Here is a 22,180-nt window from a genome sequence, read left to right on the forward strand (position 1 = left end):
GGGTCCACCTTGACTTTGTACATGAGCCTAGGGAAGCCTTAATTCTGTCTGGAGCTGCAATAAATGAGGCCTTTGAACCAATCAGGAAGGGAATATACAGTCAAACTCTTACAATTACACAAACTGCTTTATTTAATCTGCCCTGTCAAGGCTTGCTGTAAGAGAGTAGTGCTTGAAACTTACTTTTGACTCCCTTGGGTGACACCCATGGCACTGAGTTGCAAGATGTCATGCTGTGGCTTTGGACACAGGGTCCTTCCTTCTGCACCTCCCCTGAATCACAGGACTAGGAGGCTGGTGGACAGGGTGCAAGGCTGCAGCTGGAGGGTTTGGCCATTGTGGGCTGCCATGGAGAGGAGAAGCCCCAGGCTGAGCTGCTCCTGCTCTCTAGCCTTCTGTGGTATTAGTGGTCTGCTCCCTGCTCAGTCCAGTTTCTGCACAGCAACTGAGGAGTCTGCACCTTTGCCGGTGTAGGAGATGAGTTTCTCCAGAGCTCTGCTTCCCTCTGGTGGGCGAGCACGCCTGCTGCTGCCTGGGATGGTGTCTTCACTGCTACGAGCAAGCAGGAGCTTGCCACAGAGACGTGTCGCTGATACCACTAATTCCTCGCTATGGGAGATAAGTGAGCAGTGTGAAGGGGTGCTGGGAGAGCAGGGCCAGAACTGCACTGCTGCCATTGCAAGCTCATCAGCCTGTGGCTTTTACTTGCACCACTGAGCAGAGCCTCCACCTTGGGCTGTCAGCAGACACGTGTTTGTACTTTTTCTTTAATCCAGAATCTATGTACACTTGGCTCCTTCCCTCTGCTGGCTCTCAGAGTTCACCCCTTTAAACCCTCACTGTGTGGGAGGGTTGCTGTCCTGCCAGGCATGGAGGGCTGGAGCTACAACACCTAACAATGACAAAAGGCTGGAAGAACACCCAGGCATTTCTCCCACATCCGAGCTGCAGCCATGCAGCTGTGCAGAGCTGAGAGGCTGTGATGCAGGCAGCAGCACAAGGACAGAAGGTCAGGCACTCACTGCCACCTTCTGGGGTTTGGCTACAGGGTGCTGATGGCTGGAGGTGACACCAACCCAGGGTTCCCAGGCAGATTTCAGAAACAGGTTTGGGGCTCTCTGTCACTCAGCATCTTGGCCTACACCTAGTTGATGCAGCTTAGAAACAAAAGGATGCTTCTCTAAGTGATATTGAGTAGTTTATTTTTTTCAGAAGGTGAGGGGGAGAAGAGCAGAGGGCTTCTTGGATCACACACACACACACACACACACACATGCAGTCAGGGAGGGGCAGAGCCTGCAGGGCCCCAGCCAGCAGGGCCCACAGGGGCTGCATTTGAAAGCCACAAAATGTAACAGAGCAGGGGGTTCACTGTGGTGGTAGCAGCAGAGATAAAAAAAACAGGGAGGGAGTTCCAGGGCAGGGTGCTGAGCTGAAGAAGAGATGCCCCAAGAGGAACACCACTGCTTCCTGGAGGTGGGCACCCAGGTTCCTTTTCCCCCAAGGAGGACCTGGAGAAGACAGGCCCAGCCTGACGCCTCCTCTTTGGAGATGCCAACGAACAGAAGCAGAGACAAAGGACATGCAAGGCTGCAGAACCTCATGTGTACCCCACCTCAGGGCAGCCCTTGAGGCAAGCCTTCCCCAGCAGGCAGTGCTGCCTGTGCCACCTGGGGCCACAAGTGCCAGGGAAGCAGCCCAGGGCACAGCTCCCCAGGCGAAGGACAGCCTGCCTAGCCCACCAGCTTGTTCCAAGGGACTGTGCTGAAGAAGGAGTGAGACTTCAGCTTTGTTATGCCACCTCCTCCAGAGCCCAAGCGTCGTTTTGGATTGTACTGCAGAAGCTGCAGAGGAAAGCAATGGGAGACAGGGAGATTGGGACACTGGAAATGGTACCCAGGCTGGACCCTGCCTTTCCCCAACCTCTAGTCCTGCTCTCCCTCCCATCCACTCAAGCCCCTCACCTCAGTGAGCAGTGATGTAGCAGCCAGGCTGAGGCCCTCTGGCAGATGCAGCTGGGTGTGAGGCTGAATCCCTGATGGATGATTTTGGGAGAGTGGCTGCAGGAGGCAGAGGGTGATGTTAAGCAGAGGCACCAAGGAGGGTTGGACCACCCTGTTGAGTCTTCATTGCCACATAACCCCTGCCCTACACAGCAGCATTTAAAAGTCAGGGCCCTTAACACCCAGAGACCACACACAGGCACTGGGAATTACATGTCTAAAGGAACTTGGCCAAAAACTCAGATGCCAGCAGGGCAAGGAACCCTCCCAGCCTACACAGCAGGCAGCCCTTGACCCTCCTCCTCCCCTGTCCTCTTTGCACAGCTCCTCAGCCTCTTACCACTCCTGTCAGCAACTCATACAAGAGGGAGCCAAAGCTCCAGCAGTCAGCTGCTTCAGTGGGCTCCATGATCCCCCCCACTTCTGCAGAAAGAGACAGAGAGCAGTCAGAGCTGGAGGCAGGGAGCACCAGTGACTACACTGTGCTGGACACATCTCACTGCCTGCAGAAGCTCCCTCTGTCCAATTGGAGCCACTGGGCAGAGAGCGGAGAAGCCAGGGGACACATCCCTTACCTGGAGCACTGTACAGCTCTTCCCGTGCCTGGCTGCAGTACTGGGGCTCCACCTCTGTCCACTGGCCAAAGAAGGTGAGACGGACATGACCTGCAGAGCAGCACCAGAGTCAAAAGCAGGAAGGTTAGGAAAGACTGGGGACTTTGGTCATAGCACAAAGCCAAATCATATCCCTGCCACTGGGAGCAGCCAGGGTGCTGGGCCCCTGTCATGCCCTGAACACAGGAACTGAGCATCCCCTGGCACCACACACCTCTCCACTGGCCTCCCAGTGCTTGCCTGAGGTGCCCAACAGGTGAGACTGATTAGGTAGGCTCCAAGCTCACAGATCTCAGTGCAGGCTGTGGTGAGGAAAGAAGTAGCTTTTAAAGGGGAAGTGGGGGAGAAGGTTAGCTTTCTCCTTGCAAGACTCTCTGCATTTTTCTTTTTAAGCAATTTGTAGCTCTCCAATTTGTCCCAGATGTTGGCAGCTGAGCAGGGACTTGCACTGACAGCAATACCCATGGCTCAGAGGGGTGGGATGGCTCCAGAACACCCCCAGCAGGCAGTTACTGTAAGTAGGGGAAAACTAACCCACTAGTCCCACTAACCTCAGGCACAGTTCAGCTGGTCTCAGCTTCCCCAGGCTGGGATTTCCCAGGCAGCCAACCCCCACATGGGAGCAGTGGCAATGCATTTCTGTGGCTATGGCCCTTGACTCTCCTGCTGCAGAACCATCTCTTGTAATAATTACTTGGAAAACCTAAGTGAGATCACACTTCCAATTTCAGAAATACCAAACCTTCCCAGACTCCCACTCTCCCCCAAAGCAAACACAACAAAGTCCACATCTTCTGGAAATGGGGCAAACAGCAGTCTCCCAGCTGGGAGACCAATTCCCTTCTCCTTGGGGCAGCAGCATGGGGCATTACCTACCAGCTGTATCAAGCAGCAGGTTCCTGGGGTTGAGGTCCCGGCACAAGATACCCTGTTGGTGAAGTCCCTCTAAAGCCAGGAGGATTTCTGCTGCCCACAGCTGCACCTGCTCTTCCTTTACAGCCCATGCTCTCCGGTTGTGCCCTTGGGAAGCCAAAGCCCTGCACAGTCCTGATGGTGCCTGTTTGCTGAGGCATCCACAGGTCAGGCTTGCTCCCCAAGAGGACTCCCACACGGCTGGGTCAGGCACACTGGGTTTGCCAGAGCTGGACAGGACAACTCCTGCAGGAAGCTGCCTCTCACCCAGGGCCAGGAGGGGCTGAGCGTGGGAGGCCTCAGATACTTTCTGAGTTGGCAGCTGCCCTGCCCCTGGCTGGCCCCCTCTCACAGTCTTTGGTAGAGGGACAAGCCCCTGGGGAAGCCTGGGGCCTTGTTGGGAGGCTGTTCTCTCAGATATGCAGCCTGTGCCGCTGGTTAGATCATTCCATGGGTAGACAATCAAGCCCTGGCTGGCAAGGTGGCCAGGACATTTCGCTAATGCTGCTGGAAAATGGTCCACAACACCAGACACAGTCTGTGTCACACTCAGATCCTGTCCTCCAGGTGCAGCCCCACTGCCACCAGCAGGAGCCAGGAGAAGCTGGCAGTGGTTCCCTGAGGCAGAGTCTGTGGGGCCAGGGGACTGCTCCTGAGGGAGTGAGGCATCAGTGTTTCCCAATAGTTGGTAGTTCACAGAGCCTGGGAGGCCACTGCCCATCCAAACAGGGAGTATGGATACTTGGCTGCCACCCGGGGAGTTTCCCACACCATCCTCTGTGCCATGGTCCTGGAGGGTTTGAATGGTGTTTGAATCGGCACAGTCCTGCTGGACACAGTACTTGGAGCGGAGGTGAGACCACAGTGTCCCCCCTGGAAAGCAGAAAGAAGAACAATTGATGAGGCAGAAAGTATCCCTGGTTCCCCCACTGCCAACACAGCCCATTCAGATCCAGGCCAAGGCCCACACAGTGGGGTCGTGATTGAGCATCATTGATCTCTCCAGCAGCAAAGCTCAAGTCCATGCAGAATGCACCCCCACCCTACAAGCACACCATGCCCAATGCCACATCTTCCCTAGCACCTGGCACACCTAAGTCCCTTTCCTTCCTCCTTTAGAAGTCCTCTCCCCATTCTACACAGTCTCTTTGATTCCACCTCTGCCACTTCCATGTTACAGACAAGCCACATATGCACAAATGCTCCTGATCCCACTGCCATCCCCACTTCCCCCTGAAAGCCTTTCCTTCCTGTGTGACAGAAGTGCCAGAGAGCTCCCACAGCATGGGACAAGGCCATGGGTCAGCAAGGAGCCAGAGCAGCAAACCCTGGAGCCCACAGCATGTTGGCAGGGCTTCCCAGCCTCACTACATTCAGTGCTGGCTTCTTTCTCTAAACTCATCCTGTACCAATGCACAAGGAGTTGAGCCCGTTCTCCAACACATGTCAGCCTCCATTTGCATACTGGACACCAGCTGCTGCTCTCTACACATCCATTCAACCAGCAGGGATAAATAAGCTCCGTGGGACAAGCCTCCACCTTCTTCAGATCTTCACCAAGATGTGGGACAACCTCAAACCTCTAATGAACCCAAACCCCAGTATGCTCACTGCCCCTTATGCCCTAATTTTCCATTTCCTCTCTTTGGTATGACCTCAAAATCCAGTGTGACCTTTTATAACAAAAAAACCAAAAAAAAAACAACAAAAAAAGTTTTATAAACATCTTGTAAAAAGAGCGTTGTGTTCTACAACATTCAGGTGAACTACCTCACTTCATTTTCCTTCTCCATCACCTTCCTCTTATGGTCAGACAATGCCAGTAAAATGAAGAGGTTTTTCTTTTCAAGATGCTGAATCACATCAACTTCATTACCTAAAGGCATGACGGCTCCCTCCCCTGAGGTCCAGTGGCTCATCTCTCTAAAGAATAAGGCTGGTACACACCCACACACACACAACCTCTTTTTCCTTGTAGGTCTACATGGGCCCATTTCTAGGTTACATCCCCAGTCAGTTCTTATCAAACCTCTGCAATTCACAGCTGAACAGCTCTGTTCACTAAGTCTCCAAGCCCTGGTACCCACCACCCTTCTATGAAGTAGACAGCTTACAGGATCACTATAAAAAACAGTCCCAAAACAGGAGGGGAAATATACTTTGGATTTTAAAGAAAGGACAGTTCAAGATAAACCAGGATGCTTCACAGATGGGAGGCAAGGCTGTCCTCACTCACCCTGCACATGCTCTAGATGGAGGAAGATGGAGTCCTCACTCACAGAGTAGCACAACAGCTTGACCATGAAGGGGACCCCATGAGGGATGATGGTCTGTCGCTCACGGGTCTCAACGTGGGATTTGGGGAGGCTCTGAGGAGGTACAGGGAGATGGGTGGTACAGCACAGCAGGGACTTGGACTCTGTGCAGCCTAGCAGCTGGCAGGGCTGGAGGCCAGGCAGAAGGGAGCGTGCCTTCTGCCAAGCCCCCATGGCTACTCCCAGGTCACCCATGATGGAGCTCCCCCGTCTGCACAAAGGTACGGCTCACACAGCTCTGTCAGTCCCCAGCACCCAGCTGTGATAAGGCAGCGCTCTGCAAAGCTCTGCCAAGGGAGCTGGCAGTGGCACTCCCCATCTGCACTGTGGGACGCAGAGGGCACAGCTGCTCCAGAGCACTGACTCCTCTGCAACCACCCTGCTCCCTTCAGGAGGAACCTGCCATCCCAAACCTTTCTCCTCCTCCCCTGGAAACGATGCTTCTCCCTCTCATGGCAGATCCTCTTTGTCCAGTTAATGAAGTACTACACTGTTAGTTCCAAGGGCACTGAAAAATCCTCAAGGACTTGTACTGAGCACACCTCACAACCTGTTTCAGGGGCTGACCCAGTTTAGGACAGGCTCGAAGTGTTACAAGTCAGAAACGGATGACCAAGGGGAACCACTTCCCTTCTTTCTGATCACAAAGGATGGCTGAGGCAGCCAAAAGATTTTTGAACCATCAACTTCGTCCAGCCTCTGAGTGCTGCTATTTTTTATCCTCTCACCTGCCCCAGCCATCAGTTCGGACAAGGTGGCCCCAGCCTGAGAGGGAGAAGCAGGCAGATGAAACTGAAAACACCCACCTTGAGTATAAAGGTCTCACCAGTGGCTGGATCCTGGACAATCTGCACCTGGGAGAGGATACACAGTACTGGTCAGAAGGGGTGACCCAACACACAGCCTATAGGAATGACCCAAGGGTCTCAACTCTGGAGCTGAAACAAATCCCACCCAACTGGAAGAGTTTTGTGAGGCTCAGACCCCTACTTTTGAAAGATGAAATACAGGTTATTGGCAAGGAGATAGCCATGCGGCCAAGAAGCAGGAAATTAATTACATCAAGAGGTGGCTCCCATGCCAGTTTTACTTCCTTCACACTGAAGGGTTTCACAGTGCTCTTTTTGGGCTCAAACTTGGGCCTTGGCAGGACAGGAGGATCACATCAGTCCTGAAAAACTGCGATGTGTGAACAGCATTGGTGAGCAATGTGCCATGTGTGTGTGGCTACAGTAAGCCTGGCATCTTCACTCCAAAATAATGAACTTCTAATTAGTTTATTCATCCAGACAGTTCAACCTTTGCTGAAGTCTAGATTATCCACAGAAGTCCACCATTGTGGCACCTGGGCATCAAATACAATTCCATATGTGGGAAAGAATGAGGTGCATAAAGCTCCCTGTAAATATCTTGGGAGGTCTGGTAAGCAAAAGTAATGGGGATGTTAACAGATTTCCCAATTAACTCCTTAAGGGGTCTCGAGTCCTCTCCTATGAATTTTTCTGGGTGGGAGTGGTGTGGATGCATACCCCAGCATTGCTTGATGGAGGTGCTGTGGACTGGCACCCCCATTCCAGCTGTAGGACCCTCCAGCTTAGGCTCTCTTTGGTCCAGCCCCAGCCTCACTCCCCGTCTCCAGGCCAAGTCATTACCTTATCAATCACTCCCACAACCTTACACCGTCTCAGGTTCTCCACTGCTGAGCTCAGTGTCCTAATGGGCCGGAAGCGCAGGCTGCTGTAGCCCTGTGAGATGGTAAGAGAAGAGGATGTAGGACCTAGAAATGCTGTTGTTCATTACAGTGGGTGAAAAAAGCCCCTGCATTTTCCAGAGGAGGCAGCAATACTGCCCAGCTAGTCAACATGCAAAGAAAACACTCCAATGGCCATGATTAATTTCTAACATCAGCTGGACCATTTTCTTGGCTAACTCCTGGATTTCTATATTTTCTAGGGAAAGCTTGCACTTGCAGCAGAGGTAAAAATCACACCAAAATTTGAAGCTAGATCTGGACTGTTTCAACATTAAGGGGATCTGCGTGGAAGGTAGTTGTCTTTCTTCCTGCATTCTTCCCACTAGGCTCTGACCTTGCCCTGCCTCACTCCCCTCTCCCTTCTTTAACCACCTCCTTCCCACAATGCAGAAAGCAGCCATTGTCTTTGGTTTCCATACAGATGGAAATGATGACAGATAGGAAGAGGACATTTCTAACATTTGAGAGGTGGTTCCCTGCAGTGGCTTTGGTCTCCACAAAAATGTCCATTACCCACTAGGGTGGCAGCAAGTTAAGCATACACACTTTGGAGGGTGGGGTCCTGGAAGCACCCTAGGCAGCCTGGGCCCACCTCGGCTCCTTGACCCAGGCAGGGCGAAGAGCTGCCAGCTCCCTTGCAGCCACTGGCAGGCCAGGACCCTCGGCAGCTCGATGTGCCTGCCGTTTTCTCTACACACCTTAGCGTGGTATCTGGCAGAGGCAGACAAGGAGGACCGCTGGGGCTCTTTATCTGCGTGTGCACACCCCCACCCCCGTTCCCCAGTGTCACAGAACCGCTGCCATCCCACCCGTGCGGCCCCACGCCAGCCCCTCACCGTGGCAATGCTGTTGTCACCCCCCGCCGCCCGCTGCAGGTGGCAATTGAAGATTTCCTCGGCTCGCCGCAGGTACTGCGTGATCTTCCGCTTCACGGCCTCCCGACGCTCCTTGTTGGGGTCAACTGCGGCCGGAGCAAAGGGTGGGTGTGAGGGGCCAGGCTCGGCCCCGAAGGACCGGCCACGGTCCCCAAGGGGGGCCCCAGCCCTCTCACCCTTCTCCCGGCAGGGATGCACTCCCTGGACAGATGCCCCTGTGCCCTCAACAAACTCCCCAGCGGGATTTCCCCGTCCCCTTGTCACTCTCCCTGCAGGGATACCTTGGCCCCCCACGGAACTCCCGGTATGAATGCCCCGATCCCCCGTCCCCGGAGGGACGGCCCGGCCCGCTGCCCCCGGGCGGGCGCACACACCCTGCACGCCGCGGAGCAGCACGTCCACGCCGTTCTGGTAGTGGTTGAAGGCCTCCTCGTAGTCCTCGCTGACGTCCCGCTCCAGCGCCAGCCGCAGCTGCCGCGCCGCCTCCACCAGGTAGTCCCGGCGCCCGCCGCCCTCGGGCCCGGCCGGGCCCACGCGGCCCCGCAGCTGCCCCAGGTAGACGCGGGCCTGCGCCAGAGCCCGGGAGCAGGGCTCGGCCTCCGCCCGGCTCATGGCCCCGCGCCGCCGGGACACCGCGACACCGGGACACCGGGAGCGGGGCTGCGCGCTCAGCCGGGCAGCCACGCACGGCCCGGCCCCGCCGCTGGCCGGCACGGCCCCCCCGGCACCGCCCCCGGGCCCGCCGCCCCCGCGGTGCCGCGCCCGGGCAGCGCCGCCGCCAGCATCCCCCCGCGGCGCCGGGCGGAGCGGCGGGGGCGCGGCAGGGGCGGGCGGTGCTGATTGGCCGCGGATGAGATCATCATTGTCATCATCATCATCATCATCATCATCATCATCATCATCATCATCATCATCACCATCATCACCATCATCACCCCCCGCGGGATCCGTGCCCGGGTCCCCCCGCCCGGGTCCCGCTCCCGCCCGAGGCGCTGCACCTCTCGGCGGAGAGCGCCGTCGCTCCATTTGCTTTATTATCATTCTTATTCACCATTAATTGCCCTTAATTAACCAAGCTCCCGTTCATTAAATTGTGCTTTTGCCACCGTGTTTCCTTTCCTCCCATAACGCGTAATTAGCTGTGTTTTAATTAGCCTTTGTCTTTGCCTTCACCCGACAGGTGTGCCCATTCCAGCAGCTCCCCTCTGCCACAGTTAACATGGTGGGTGTCTTGCCAGTGCATCATGGCCAGCCCAGGGTACCCCTGGCTCTTCCCAATTTGCTCATTCAAGTGAGTGCCATTGGCTCAGACACTGAGCTCTCAGCCAGCCCTTCTTCCAGCTCTTGCAGACTCTTTGGGTTTTACCAACTTATTCCAAATGTACAGGACAGGGAACATCAGCACAAATGCATTAAGGTGCAGCAAAGTGACAGCGTAATTGAGATCCCAGCTGGTTGTTAATGAATGCTTTGTATGTGTCTTTAGCTTATGCTAGAAACATGTATTCCTGCCATCCTGGCCTGGCTTTTTCTTGGAAGGCCAGGAGGCCTTGCAGGGCCTGCTAGATCGCTGCAGTTATTAGTGAAGGAGATTTGCTGAACCAGGAGTGATCAAGTGGTTTCTACCAACTGGCCAACTGGTTTGCTGTGTCTGTGGAATGGTTGGTCCCAGATTAAATAACTGCCTTACCACTGGCATGGCAGGGGGCCTGCAAAGGGAGAAGGGCTGAAATGAAAGCTAAGGGATACCCTTGAAAAAACTGTGCTAAGATTGTACCGGAAGAGGGAGGCCCCTGCATCTTTGTCCATCCCTTGCTAACCTATGCACATGTCCCACTACAACAGGAAATTATCCTAAGATGGGGTTTTTATTTTGTCAGGAGCTGGCCCTGTGCTGTTCCATCACAGCCACACCAGCCTGGTCAGTCACTGTGTTCAGCCCCTGGTGGACCTGGTACTTGCTGTGACACTGGCAGAAGGCACACCACACCCGTTTGTGGCTGACCTGTGGCTGCTTCATGCCCTGCACACACTTGTAGGGCTCAAGTCCCCTGGGCAGCTCCTTTGCCTGTTAACAACAGGACAGGACAGTAAAGCCTGTGCCCACAGCTCGGCTCAGCATCCAGCAACCAAACACTGTCTCTCTTACAAAGACCATTTCTTTGGCACTATGGAAGTACTAACTGTGCCTCAGAGGGCAGGTCTAGGAGGATGCAAAGCCATCTGCTTTGTAAGACAACTCACTGCCCAAACACAATTGGTGTGCTTGTTTCTTCTCAAAACACTTCCAAGTTCCTTTTCCAAGCTCTGCCTAACAGAGACCAATTTTTTCTGCCCAGCCTATTTATACTCCATGGTCTCTGTGGTCTTTTAATTCCTACCAGAGACTGGAGGCTCCTCCTTGAAGTGAAAAGTTGGAGCAGGCAAGAAGTGAAGGAGAGCCAGGGATGGGAGCAGGGGTGCTGCTGGCACAACTCACCTGCCTGGCTTCAGCAGATCTGTGTGGGCCTGGAGAAGACAGAGCACAGGAAACACACAAAATCCAGCACAAGATATCTGTAGAGTGGTATGGATATTGAGGCAATGGTGGCAGGAAGATGTGTGAAGAGGAGTTGCCAGGAGGGTACAAAACTTGGTTAAGTTCTCCATCTAATGCCTCTGAAGCAGCCAGAAGAGAGTGAGCCGAAGGCATCAGCGGGAAGTGCCTCAAGGGTGCTCCTGTGAGGAAAAGCCTTGCAAGGGAAGAAGACTTGTAGCAGCCCTGAGGCACAACTGCCTTTACCTGTGGGCTTGCAGGTTTGCATGTCAGTGCTGGACAGAGGACCTTAAATCTGGGGGATTACTTTCAGGTTAACCTGTTCAAGAGCTTGTGGTCCTTGTTGGGAAGTGGGAACTGCCAAAGCAGAACCAACACAGACAAATAGCAGGGAGAGGAGTGAGAGCTGCTTTTTTTTCTCACAGGCTAAAATTGACACATGAGATCTAGAAAAATCTTAAAATACACTGAGACTGCAAACATCATTGGCTTCAACAGGCAGGTTTATGCCAAATTTTGTGAGGGTGCAAAAGACTTGTAAGTCACAATCAACAAGTTAGGACTTCAGTGTTTCTTTATTTCCATGGAGACACATGGGAGACCTGCACGGGCATGGCTGGGAGACACTGCTGGGTGGCAGTGCTCTGATGGCAGCCTATACTCAGGGAGACCAGAGGTAACCAGTCAAGTTTTAATATCAGGGCTTCATCAGCTACAATGCTACATCTCTGGGCAAATCCCCACATCATCTTTACAGTTACTTCCCAAAAAATGTAACATTTTTTTCCTGGTGCGTAAGGCTGCTTTATGTTTTGTCTCCCCAGAACTATCCTCCTAAAACATCTTACTGCAGCTCCTAAAGCCTCATTAAACAAACCTTTGCCCTGCAAGGCTGGAAGACACAGGGAGCCCAGGGACACTGATAACCCAGTGGTGTGTTGTTCCTGGGCTCTGTGGGACAGCTGCAAGGGGTACATAGGCAGGGAAAGGATGAGGGATTTGGGAGCACTGGAGCTGGAACACGTTTTCTGCCTGTCCATGGTGGGTGCTACTGACTTTGAGGCTGGGGTATGTCAGAGTGCCTTTACAGGGACACCTACAGCCCTGCACTGTAGTGCCTGGGGGACACGGGGTACTGTAGATGTAGCTGACCTTGTCAGAGTGCTCACACCTCTGCTGTGGCCAAGGAGGGCTGCCAGGAGCTAGTGGTATAAAAAAGCTACAACTGGGACCACACAGAGGAGGGACAGGCAGACAGTGGTTGGTCCCCTTGAGAGGAAACACGGGCATTGGACACAAGCCCTGAGGCCAGGACCCCGTCTGCCCCTCAGAGCAGTCCCCCACCCTGATCCTCATACTTCCATTGGCTGTGATGTCCTGCTGGAAGTCCCTGTCACCCTGGGATGAGGAGGCTCTTAGGACTCTCCCCTCTGGCAGGGATAGGGAAAGGAGCTAGCATTTCCTTGAGCATGTGATGCCTGCAGCAGTCACAGGAACTTCATGAGCTAGGTAGGGCTCATTAGGTTCCTGACAGCTGGAGGTGCAGCTCCCAAACCTCTTGTAAGTGATGTTTCCCCTTGCTCCTGACCTGCCCCAACTATTCTGCTCATCATGGCTGCAGTGGGACAGCCACATCCCTCCCAGCACCCACATTCTTGCTATCCAACACCCCATCCCACGGGAGGAGCAGGGGACAAGGCCACACACAGCACCCAGGTGGCTCAGGTGATGGAGGGAGGAAAGCAACAACAGGGGTCTGTACAAGGCAGGTGCCTGCCCCTGCCATGTCTGATGGGCAGAGCTGCCTGGAATATTTCAGTGCCAGGCAGTGGCCAAAGAGGTGACTCCAGACACCAGGAACTGCTTGGAAAAGCCACTGCGTGTTTGTGTGTTTGAATTTGTTTTAATCCTAATCATGAGTCTTGATAAACTTATTTTTATTAATTAACATACTTGATTTATGTAACTTCCTTTTTTAAACATGTAATACTACTGGGGTATTAAAGACAATACAGAAACCATCACATACATCCTCAAGTGCACATGGTTCTCCTTGGCCTCAGAGCAAAACCAGCCAGGCAGAAATGACACACAGTGAAAGGGAAAGCTGTGTAGACCAGGCCACCACATGGTCCACACAGACTTTGAGTGATATGGGAAGGGGAGCAGCGAGTTCCCCTCATCTATGAGGTAGTGAAGGAGGAACTTCATGGGCTATTTTTGAGGCAAAGGCCATGTAGGCAGTGCCCCAGGATACTGTGGATGCCTGGAAATGGGATCCAAAAGGGATCCAGTAAGATCCTGACTGATATGCCCAGCTGCACCATTACAACTTACACGGTCCATCCCTGCTGCATGGTGGCAGTATGCAGGTTCACATTACCCCAACATCACCTCCAGCTTTCCCTGACAGGGATCTGCCCTGTCCCCATGTCCTTGTGCCAGCCTCAGGCAACAGCAGCATTATGGCTTAGAGAGTCATAATGTAACCCCCGTCACAGGCAGCCCTGTCAGATGCGGGAAGGAGCCACCTTGGGCCCCAATTCTTGCTATGTTGGGCTCCACCCTCTGTTCCTCAGAGCAGGACAAACCACAGGTCCCATAATTTAAGAGTACAAATATGCAAGTGCCAACTCACCCCTAGGGATTTCAGGTATATGCACTGCTCCAAGACACGTCTTGCACAGATCAGCGTGGGATGCATTTGGCAGACAGCCCCAGACCCACTGCAGCAGGGGTGGAAATGGGGACAGGGAGAGCCTCAGGAGAACTGCTTAAAGCATGGAAAACCAGGGGCTGTGACTTCCCCGTAGACCTGGGCAGAGAGCTGGCTGAGTGGGGAACACAGGAAACAGTCCCCACAGTCACCTTGATGAGGGCCACCAGCTCCTTATACCCTAAGGGTCTTCCCAGTAAGGAAAGGAGGCCCCAAGCCAGCCTGTCCCCATGTCAGGTAAATGACCCATGGTGGGGTATTTCCTGAGTGGGCAGCCTGCCCCCCAGTGCCCTAAACTTTGCATCAGCCCTGCCAGGGAGGACAGGACACCGAGCCAGACATTTGGACTGGGGTGAGAACAGGATGGGCACAGTGAACAGGGAGAGGTACCAGTCCCACACTGTGGTGTGGAGGGGAAGGGCAGCTCACCCAAGGGTCTCCCAGTACCCAATAGGGAGAATTCCAGCACATGGATAGCCCCCAGGCCAGGGAGCAACCTGCTGGTTGCCCATCTCCAGCATCACACCAAAGGCAGTCCCTTGATGCGGCAGGATTGGTGATGGGGACCAGCCCTGGGTCACTGCCCTACTCCAGCCTCAGTGGGTGCCCATGGGGAAGTTCCCGGTGCTTGTTGGAAAGCGGACAGGAGCTGCCAGCTCCCATGTCTGACTAGCTTTTATTGAGCAGGGCAAAGCTGAGATGTAGCTGTGAATACATGAGGAGCCCAGTTCCCTTCTGTTCCCAAGCAGAACAGCTTCCCAGGCAAGATCCCTGGCACCTGCCCGGGCTTCCCCATGCCAAAACTGGGATGGGTGCAGTCCTACAGCCTTGCCTGTCCCAGATTTCCTTCCTCCCCAGCTGCAGAGTGCTGGCAGGACAGAGAAGTTTTGCAGCCCTGTGAGCCATCTCCACTCACTGCCATATCATGCTGTCCTCCCCAGCCAGTTCCAGCAGCACTTGCACCAGCTTGGCTCCTCATTGCCCTAGAGTGTCCTCAAACACCAACACACTGCTTGAGCTCCTCATCTTCAGCCCCAGGCTTGGTCACGAGTCCTTTTTTCTTGCTGAAATGGGGCAGATGGGGCACGGGAGTCCTTGATGCCAGGCTGTGTTCCCACCAGGGCCAACCAAGAGTAACAGTCAGCTCTTCTGTGCTGGAGTCCTGCTCCCCGCTGCAGCTTGGAGGGACATGACTCCACAAGTCCCCCATGCTGGGGACAAAAGCAGCTGGCCCAAACCCAGGTGGTGGGAGCAAGGCTGGGGGCAGGCAGAGGCTACCTGCGTGGTGTGCCACATCTGCAAAGAGAGCACGGCACAGGGTGAGCACTGCCAGCACCAGGCTCACCTGCTCTACCCTGGATCCCCTTCTTTGTGCCTGGCCCCTGTGACACAGACCTGCAGGGGTAGGGCCTGCAGGCAGCCTCTTTGTTGGGAGGAGTGAGGGTGGTGGGGCTGGCACTGGCTGAGCCCCCAACAGCAGACCTCAGACGAAAGGGGGAAATGCTAGAGCAAACTGCTAGCCACAGGTGTCATGCCTCAAAAGTCCCCACAGTGAGTCCAGCCTGCGCTGTTACACCAAGGAGTTTGAGAAAGTGAAATAGAGGATGGAAAGAGTAGAGTAACCCAAACAACAATAAGTCAAGGACAGCAGTAAGGACACAAGTGGCAGCAAGATGAGGCTGAAACTGGAAATTCATGGATCCATGAAACTCAGCATGATCTGTGATGGCAGTAGAGCAAAACACCATCAAGTCACCCAGCCCATCCATCCCCATTCCACCCAGATTTGAGCTGCTGAGCCTGGAGACTACCAAGTACCTTTCAGGTCTTTGGTAGGAGGCCTGTTTCCCCACAGCCACTGTCCCCTCCTGCTTACTTCTGTGTCTGCTCTGCACAAACTCTTCACTGCTCACAGTGTCAGTAAAGATCTAAATGCTTAATGAAGACACTCATCCCAAGAAAATTAACCCAGAAGACACCACCCATACCTGCCCCTGCTCACTTACAGTTCACAGTCTTTCCGTCCCTTCTTGTCTTGTCTTCTCTTACCTCGGCCCTTGGACCTCCTCCTTCAGAAGGAAAGTATCACAAGAAGGGCTGATGTGTGGGAGATGAGACCCACAATCCAGCCAGTAACAATGCCCCTGATGTCACTCACCTTCCCAACCTCATCAGGTCCTGCCGGGGCCTGCAGAGCGGGAAAAATGACAGAGAGAAGTGGTTATTGGGCAGTGCTGCATGTTGAGCTGCAGGAACTGGTCCTGTGACATGCACCAGTGCACAGCATAATCTACCTGTTATTATTCATGTTTAAAACAGACAGAATACTCTTGACCTTATCAAGCCCTCAGTCAGGAGCTGATTGCAGCAGGTAGAGAGAAGGCAGAGATACCAAAGGGGCTGGTTGGCTTGGGTGACCTCCCTGGGGATCTGACAGTGAGGCTGGGGAAGACAAATTCAGTCTTAGCTGCTCTCAGTGATGGCTTTCACATCTCCTAGTGAAACAAGGTGCAGCATCTCGAGTAACAAACATGGGGGATTTGCTGCAAAGTCTTGGTAGTGGGCTCTGAGCCATGACATACCTCCCCCATGGGGGTCACAGCCAGGACATCTGCCACGCCTACACTAACTACAGAAGGGAGTGATGTACAGGTGTGGAAAGCGGATTAGGAAGAAGCCAAAAACTGCTGCAGAAGGCAGCCTGCACAAGTGCTCATTGCAGATCCCCTGGGAGTTACCCTAGGCAGGAAAACCATAAAAGGCTTAGGAAATCCCCTGCATGGGAAATAGCTGGAAGCAGAGAAGGAGGCAAATAACACATCTGCTTCTTCCCACTCCCCCTTCTGCATCTACTGACAGGCATTCCAGACAGAGACCGTGTGAAGCTGGGTCTGCTCCAGTGGAGCTGCTCATAAAACTGCAGGGGAATACCAATCCAGGAATCCTCAGGATCTTCTTCCAGGCAAGGATCATGTCTAATAGCTGCCCAGCAGGACACTCATCACCCAGTTTTTGCAATACTAAGTCACCCTTGGATCATGATGAAGAGTGACCACCAGGACCCCCCACGCAGGCAATGCTGGAGTCCCAAGGCAAGGACCAGCTGCAGGCAGCACTGGAGCTGCTCCCACAGCATTGCAGCCCTCAGGCAGAGACCTCGTCCTGCCCAGGCTTTCACCACTTTTGGGACACAGCGAGCACTCTAAGGGGTTGACTAGGGGCCAGAAATCTGTGGCAGGTTGGTGCCGCACATCCATTCCAGGCCAGCACTGTATATCCAGGACAGGTTGGCACTGCGTGTTTTAAGCTTTTATTTGTTGGCTTGGCTGTAAAACTCTGCTGTACCCCCAGGTCTGTATGGGGCAGCCTCCCTTAAATGGGGGCCCAAGACCCAGCTATTGAGCTTTCTCTTTGGGCCACGGTCACATTCAGGCATGCCAAGCCATGGAACTTGGATGTGCTATCTGCCACAGAGCCACCAGCTGTGCTCCATTACCCACAGGCAGATCCTCTGGCTAAAGGAGCATATACCAGGCCTGCCAAGGCAGCTGCAGGGATGGGGAGCACAGCCCTGCAGACAGTGCATGGTGCCTGACCCGTCTTCACAATGGCACGCACCCCGTCGTCTGTGGGGAGCAGGTGCAGAGATGTGGGGCAGCCTGCAGCTGAACAAGGGCCACAAGCAGCAGCAAACCCTAGTGCAAAGACAGCAAGAGGGGGTGCCAGCACAGCCACACACAGAGTGAGCTGGCGGGCTTGCTCTTGCTGGAACCCAGGAGTCCCTACCTGCACTCGCACTGCTTGTGCTCGGTGAACGCCATCTCCACATAGGGTGCCTCCCCGTTTGGCTTTATCTTCAGGAGCTGAAAGAAGAGCAAAGGTTACTTCTCAGGCAGTGGCAGGAGGGGGCTGGAAAGACTCCTGCGCCGCTGCCTTGCCACCCCAGGCTCTTGGGAAGATGCATGTCTAACCTGTTCCTCGGGACCTCCAACAACAGAGTCCACCTCCACACGTAGGCAGTACTGGCCAGGCCCAGCTGCCCTGGCAGCTTGGGAGGCTCTGCTAGTGCTGCCCCATGTCTTCAGGGCTTTAATTTAAGTCAGGATTTCCCAGCCTTAGAAAAGATTTTTCAGTCTCTGCCTTTCCAGAGAATTTTCACATATTTGACCCCTTTGCACATTTCCCTTCTCTGACAGAAATATCCCCCCAGTCATGTTTTTCAGGCCAATTCCATTGCTGCTGCCTCCTCCTGGACCCCTTTCCTACAGCACTGAGTTGGAATTGACTGGAGTCAGTGCCATAGTGCCTCCCCAGTCCAGGGATACAGGATTCGCCCTGTCACATGTCACAGCCCAGCCTGAAGCTCAGGCTGGACATCCAAGGGCCTTACAGGGTACGTTCATCATTGGTGTGATCCACACTAGCTCCTGCAGAAGTGTCTGGCATTTCCACTCTGTACACAGCAGCAGGATCCCTCCCATAGAGGGAGACCTGTGCCTGGGGAGCTGCCTCCTGTTCACGCCAGGCTTTTGATCCACCTCAGCCAAGAGCTTTTTGCCATCCTTCCTTCCAACACACTTTCAACCTCAGAGAGACCAAAATCACTAGTGATTTATTGCAGGCATTCCCTAGTCCATCATCCATGGCAAAGCAGAGCATTTCCCTGGTCCCTGCAGCATCAGCAGGTTGATCTCTGGCAGCTCTGTGCAGGGGCTGCAGTGTGAGGACAGCTGCTGCCTGCTACATGGGGAAGAGTGGAACGGCTCAGGATCTCCCATCCCACATCTCGCAGCGCACACAGTGGTGACTGAAAACACAGTTGGCTCAGCCCTTCATGCTCACCATGCCCGTGAGGGCATTCATGTCAGCACCACCCCAAGCACCACCTGATAGAGGAAAGCCTCACTCCTCCCTTCGATTCGAGGGCAGTGCCTACTTTGTCCCAGCAGGCAGCCACGGCTAACTGGAACACCCCCCAGCCCCACCACAGGACAGGAAAGGTCTGGAAAAAATGACAGCAATGAGCAAGACAGACCACACAGAGAGAAGTCAGGGAAGGAGGGAGTAAGGCCAGTACCACCAGGGGTGACACCTGACCTCAGGGGCAAGCTCAAAGAGCAGGCAGAGGGACCCTACTGGCTTGGCAAGTTGTAAATCCTCTCCCTCGCTAGCCACACTGCTACAATGTCTAGAGGATGCAAAGCCGCGAGTTCACCTTCCCGGCGCTTGGTGAGCAGCCCTGCACCTCTCCGGTACAGCCCCGGCCCCGCAGCAGCAGCACGTACCTGCATGGTGACCGTGCTTGTCTCCACCGGGACGCAGCGGAGACCCTCGTCCCCACAACAGCCTCCACAGCGCTGCAGGGAGACGCAGGAGGGTCTGAAAATGTACTCCACCTCGTTAGGGAATTCGGTAATGACGTCCACCAGCTGCTCCAGAGGCCGGCAGAAGCTACGATTCCAGATCTCCCGAAAGGTAAGGACTGCAAGAGACAGGGACTGTAAGGAGGCGCCCGGAGAGGCAGAGCCCAGCAGCAGCCGCGAGGGCGTCCTGCGGCCACCACGGAGCACAGAGGAGCAAAGGACCGCTTTGTGCTCCCAGTAAGTCCGCCACCGTACTGTGCACATCACCGTGCGGGGGCTCACACAGCCGCCCCGACAGGCTCTTTCTCCCTCTATCCGCCCGCTCCGTCTCCTGCCCGGGCACTCTGCTCATCCCCGAGCTCCGCCGCGAAGGGGCTCCCCCGCGTCTCGCCCGGCCGGACAGCCGTCCCTGGGGCTTTCCCGGAGGGAGAGCAGAAGCGGAGCGCTCCCACCCGGCACCCCGCATGCCAGCACCGGAGGGGCGGCAGTCCAAGGACTGCGGTGCCCGGTGCCCGAGGAGGGCTGGGGGCATCAGACTGCTCCGAGCCTCGGCACAGCTCCCGGCCACCTCCCCGGTTGTCACCGCGGGACTCCAGAGGTAACACAGCCCCAGCAGTACCCAACGATCCCCAGCCTTGCGCGAAACCTTCGCTGGGTTGCTGCCCCCTCCCAGCCGGGGCACCGGCGGCCGCCCGCTACCAACTCACCGGGAGACTCCGTGCTGGCGGTCCCCCGTTCCTCCGGGGCCTGCAGGGAGAGAAAGGCGAGCTCTGGAGGGGCAGCACGGGGTGACCCGCCGCCGCCCCCCGCCCAGAGCCGGGAGGAGCTGTCCCGGCCCTCGCGGCCACCGCGGGGAGCCGCACCCTGCTCCGACCCCCCTCCCGCCCCTCGGCACTCACCGGGGCGGGCGGCGCCCCCAGCGTCCCGGCCACCAGCAACCGCAGGAAGGCGCCGAGCAGCCGCATCGCCGCTCCCGCCGCCCCGGTACAGACTCGGCTCCGCCACTACCGCCCTGCCGCCCCCGGCATGCCGCCCCGACGCCGGGCCACCGGCCCCGCCGTGCCGCCTCCGCCGCCGCCGGGCCATGGGAGCGCGCCCCGCTCCGCCGCCGTATTTCACCGCCACCGCCCCGCCGCTGCCCCGCCCCGGCCCCGCCGCGGGGCGGGAGCAGGTGCCCGGCCCCGGCGGCCGCGGGGACGCCCGGTGCTCCCGGACGCGGCAGGGCCCCCTCCTCCAGCGCCCCCGCACCGCCTCCGGCCGTCACTCCATCGGGCTGTCCCGGCGCTTCATTCGCCGTCCCGTGCCGGTGAATCCCCGGCCGGCGGGAACCACCGGGGCTGTGTTGGGCTTCTCGCCTTGCTGTTTTCACTGTCTCATGCCCATCTACCCATTCTGTGCCCACCTGGCTCCTGCCTCCATACAACAGCTCCTTTCCCACCCATCCTCTTCATTCCTCTACTGATGCCCTGTTCCCACTCAGACTTCCCGTGACTGTCCACCCACCCCCTTTCCCCTCAAGCTGCCCTATGCCTGTTCCATCAGCTCCTGCCGCTGGACCCCTGCCAAAGGGTTTCCAGCCCCCCCCCGGCCTCAGGGACAGCATCCTGGTTCTGGTCTAGAGCTCAGAAGGGAAGGGGGCACAGTAGGTTTCGGGTCAAACCCTGCTGCCAACCCAAAGGAGCTCTGTTGGCCTTTTCTGTTCTATTTTTAAGCCCCTGAGGCCAGGGAAGCTGGAGCTGTGGGAAGTGTGATGAGATGCCAACAAGTAACACGATCCCCCGTGGGCTGCAGGTCCTAGGGAAATAACGAGCTCTGTGTCCATGCCAGGATTCACATTTCTGTCCTCTTGGGAGAGTGGGGAGGCTGCTTAAGGGCTTCCCTACCCAGCACCATGTGAGGTCTGTTCCTGCAGCATGAGGGTGCCAATGATCTGTTCCCAGCCCTGTGATCTGCTCCCATCTGTCCCCAGGGGATGCAGGACATGCCAGCTGCCTGTCCTCAGCCCTGTTGGGCCATGCAAGTGGCAGTGATTCAGGCACCAGCAGGAGCTGGGCTCAGTCAGGAGCTTCTAGGCATTGGTACCACTGAATGTGTGACAAAGCTTCTGGAGCAAGGCCTGGCAAATTAACATGGAGATGCTGCAGAGATAAGTACACAGAAATCCCAGCCCCACCACGGGGAGGGTGTGCTGCAGTTCATCACTCAGCAGCACAGCACCAACTCAGCAGCTGCCGGGGCTGCTGTGGCAGCGTTCAGTGTCTGTTCATACTCCTTGTCTTGGCTGGGCAGCAAAGAGCAGGTAACATCCTGAATGTGATGACTGGAGCATGCCTGTGGCCTCCCTTTACCACCCTATGGACCCTCCTGGGCCAAGGGGACCCCGTTCCCACTTCCCCAGGGTTGGTTGCGGGATGGGGTGAAGAGAGCATTTCCTCCCACCCCAGAGCAGAGGCTGCCCTGAGCAGCAGCTGCTGCCAACTCACTGGACAGACAGAATCCTGTTATTGCAAAGACCGTGACCACACGGGGCCTCATGCCTGTCCTTGCAGGAAGGTCCCTCGGGGCCACCTCTCAGACACAAGGCCAGCCTCTGGCACTGGTGCAAAGGGCTCTCCCCCAGGAGCTGTGTGGCTGGGGAGACCAGCCCTTAATTGCTGAGTGCAGTCCTGTTCCTGGTCTGAAACTATTTCCTCAGAGGCCTTTGGCAGAGTTTACATTCCTGGGATGAGCATCCACTTTCTAGGCAGTGTGTAACACAGAGAGGAGAAGAGGAATAATATCTGGACACCGGTAACCTGTGATCAGCAACATCCTCCTGCATATGGGAGAAACATCAATCTGGCTGGGGTCACAGTTGCTTGCTTTTCCCTCTGCCATGCTCCTCCCCAGGGGGCTGAATCTGCCCTTCCCCAGCTGCAGGACAGGGCTGGAGGTCGGTGCTATAAATGCACCAGCATGTCCCTCGCGCCGCCTCCCACTCGGCTCTGGGGAGCAGAGTTACGCACTTTGGGAGCAAGGGACAGAGGAAGCTCAAGGAACCAGCCAGGGACATAAGGCAAATAGAGACATTTCCTTAAAGAGCAAATGCCTCCC

General features: G+C 55.7%; 2 protein-coding genes across 4 annotated transcripts; both read right to left on the bottom strand.

Annotated features, from left to right (window-relative positions):
- Positions 1-1,184: 1,184 nt before the first annotated feature.
- RPS6KL1 (ribosomal protein S6 kinase like 1) lies at positions 1,185-9,513 on the bottom strand. 2 transcript variants are annotated; one of them, XR_004368117.3, is made up of 11 exons: positions 8,847-9,513; positions 8,434-8,558; positions 7,497-7,589; positions 6,651-6,698; positions 5,766-5,898; positions 3,494-4,402; positions 2,858-2,919; positions 2,579-2,668; positions 2,344-2,426; positions 1,965-2,060; positions 1,185-1,844 (listed from the first exon to the last, which is right to left on the bottom strand). XR_004368117.3 is itself a non-coding variant. In XM_030274696.4 (10 exons), the coding sequence occupies exons 1-10, from the start codon at positions 9,511-9,513 to the stop codon at positions 1,734-1,736; spliced, it is 2,355 nt and encodes a 784-aa protein (XP_030130556.4). In that variant the 3' UTR covers positions 1,185-1,733. The 2 variants fall into 2 exon arrangements, 1 of the variants encoding a protein (XP_030130556.4); XM_030274696.4 differs by lacking the exon at positions 2,858-2,919.
- A 3,415-nt stretch (positions 9,514-12,928) lies between these two features.
- PGF (placental growth factor) lies at positions 12,929-20,299 on the bottom strand. Of its 2 annotated transcripts, none has more exons than XM_072930267.1 (7): positions 19,987-20,299; positions 19,795-19,834; positions 19,010-19,206; positions 17,511-17,587; positions 15,883-15,912; positions 15,731-15,821; positions 12,929-15,020 (listed from the first exon to the last, which is right to left on the bottom strand). In XM_072930267.1, exons 1-6 carry the CDS (start codon positions 20,050-20,052, stop codon positions 15,770-15,772), a joined length of 462 nt encoding a protein of 153 aa, XP_072786368.1. In that variant the 5' UTR covers positions 20,053-20,299; the 3' UTR covers positions 12,929-15,020; positions 15,731-15,769. The 2 variants fall into 2 exon arrangements, with proteins under 2 accessions (XP_072786368.1, XP_030130559.1); XM_030274699.4 differs by having other exon boundaries at positions 15,731-15,793; positions 19,987-20,280.
- Between the last annotated feature and the right edge of the window lie 1,881 nt (positions 20,300-22,180).

The sequence above is a fragment of the Taeniopygia guttata genome, chromosome 5 (genome assembly GCF_048771995.1).
Source record: "Taeniopygia guttata chromosome 5, bTaeGut7.mat, whole genome shotgun sequence".
Lineage (NCBI taxonomy): Eukaryota > Metazoa > Chordata > Aves > Passeriformes > Estrildidae > Taeniopygia > Taeniopygia guttata.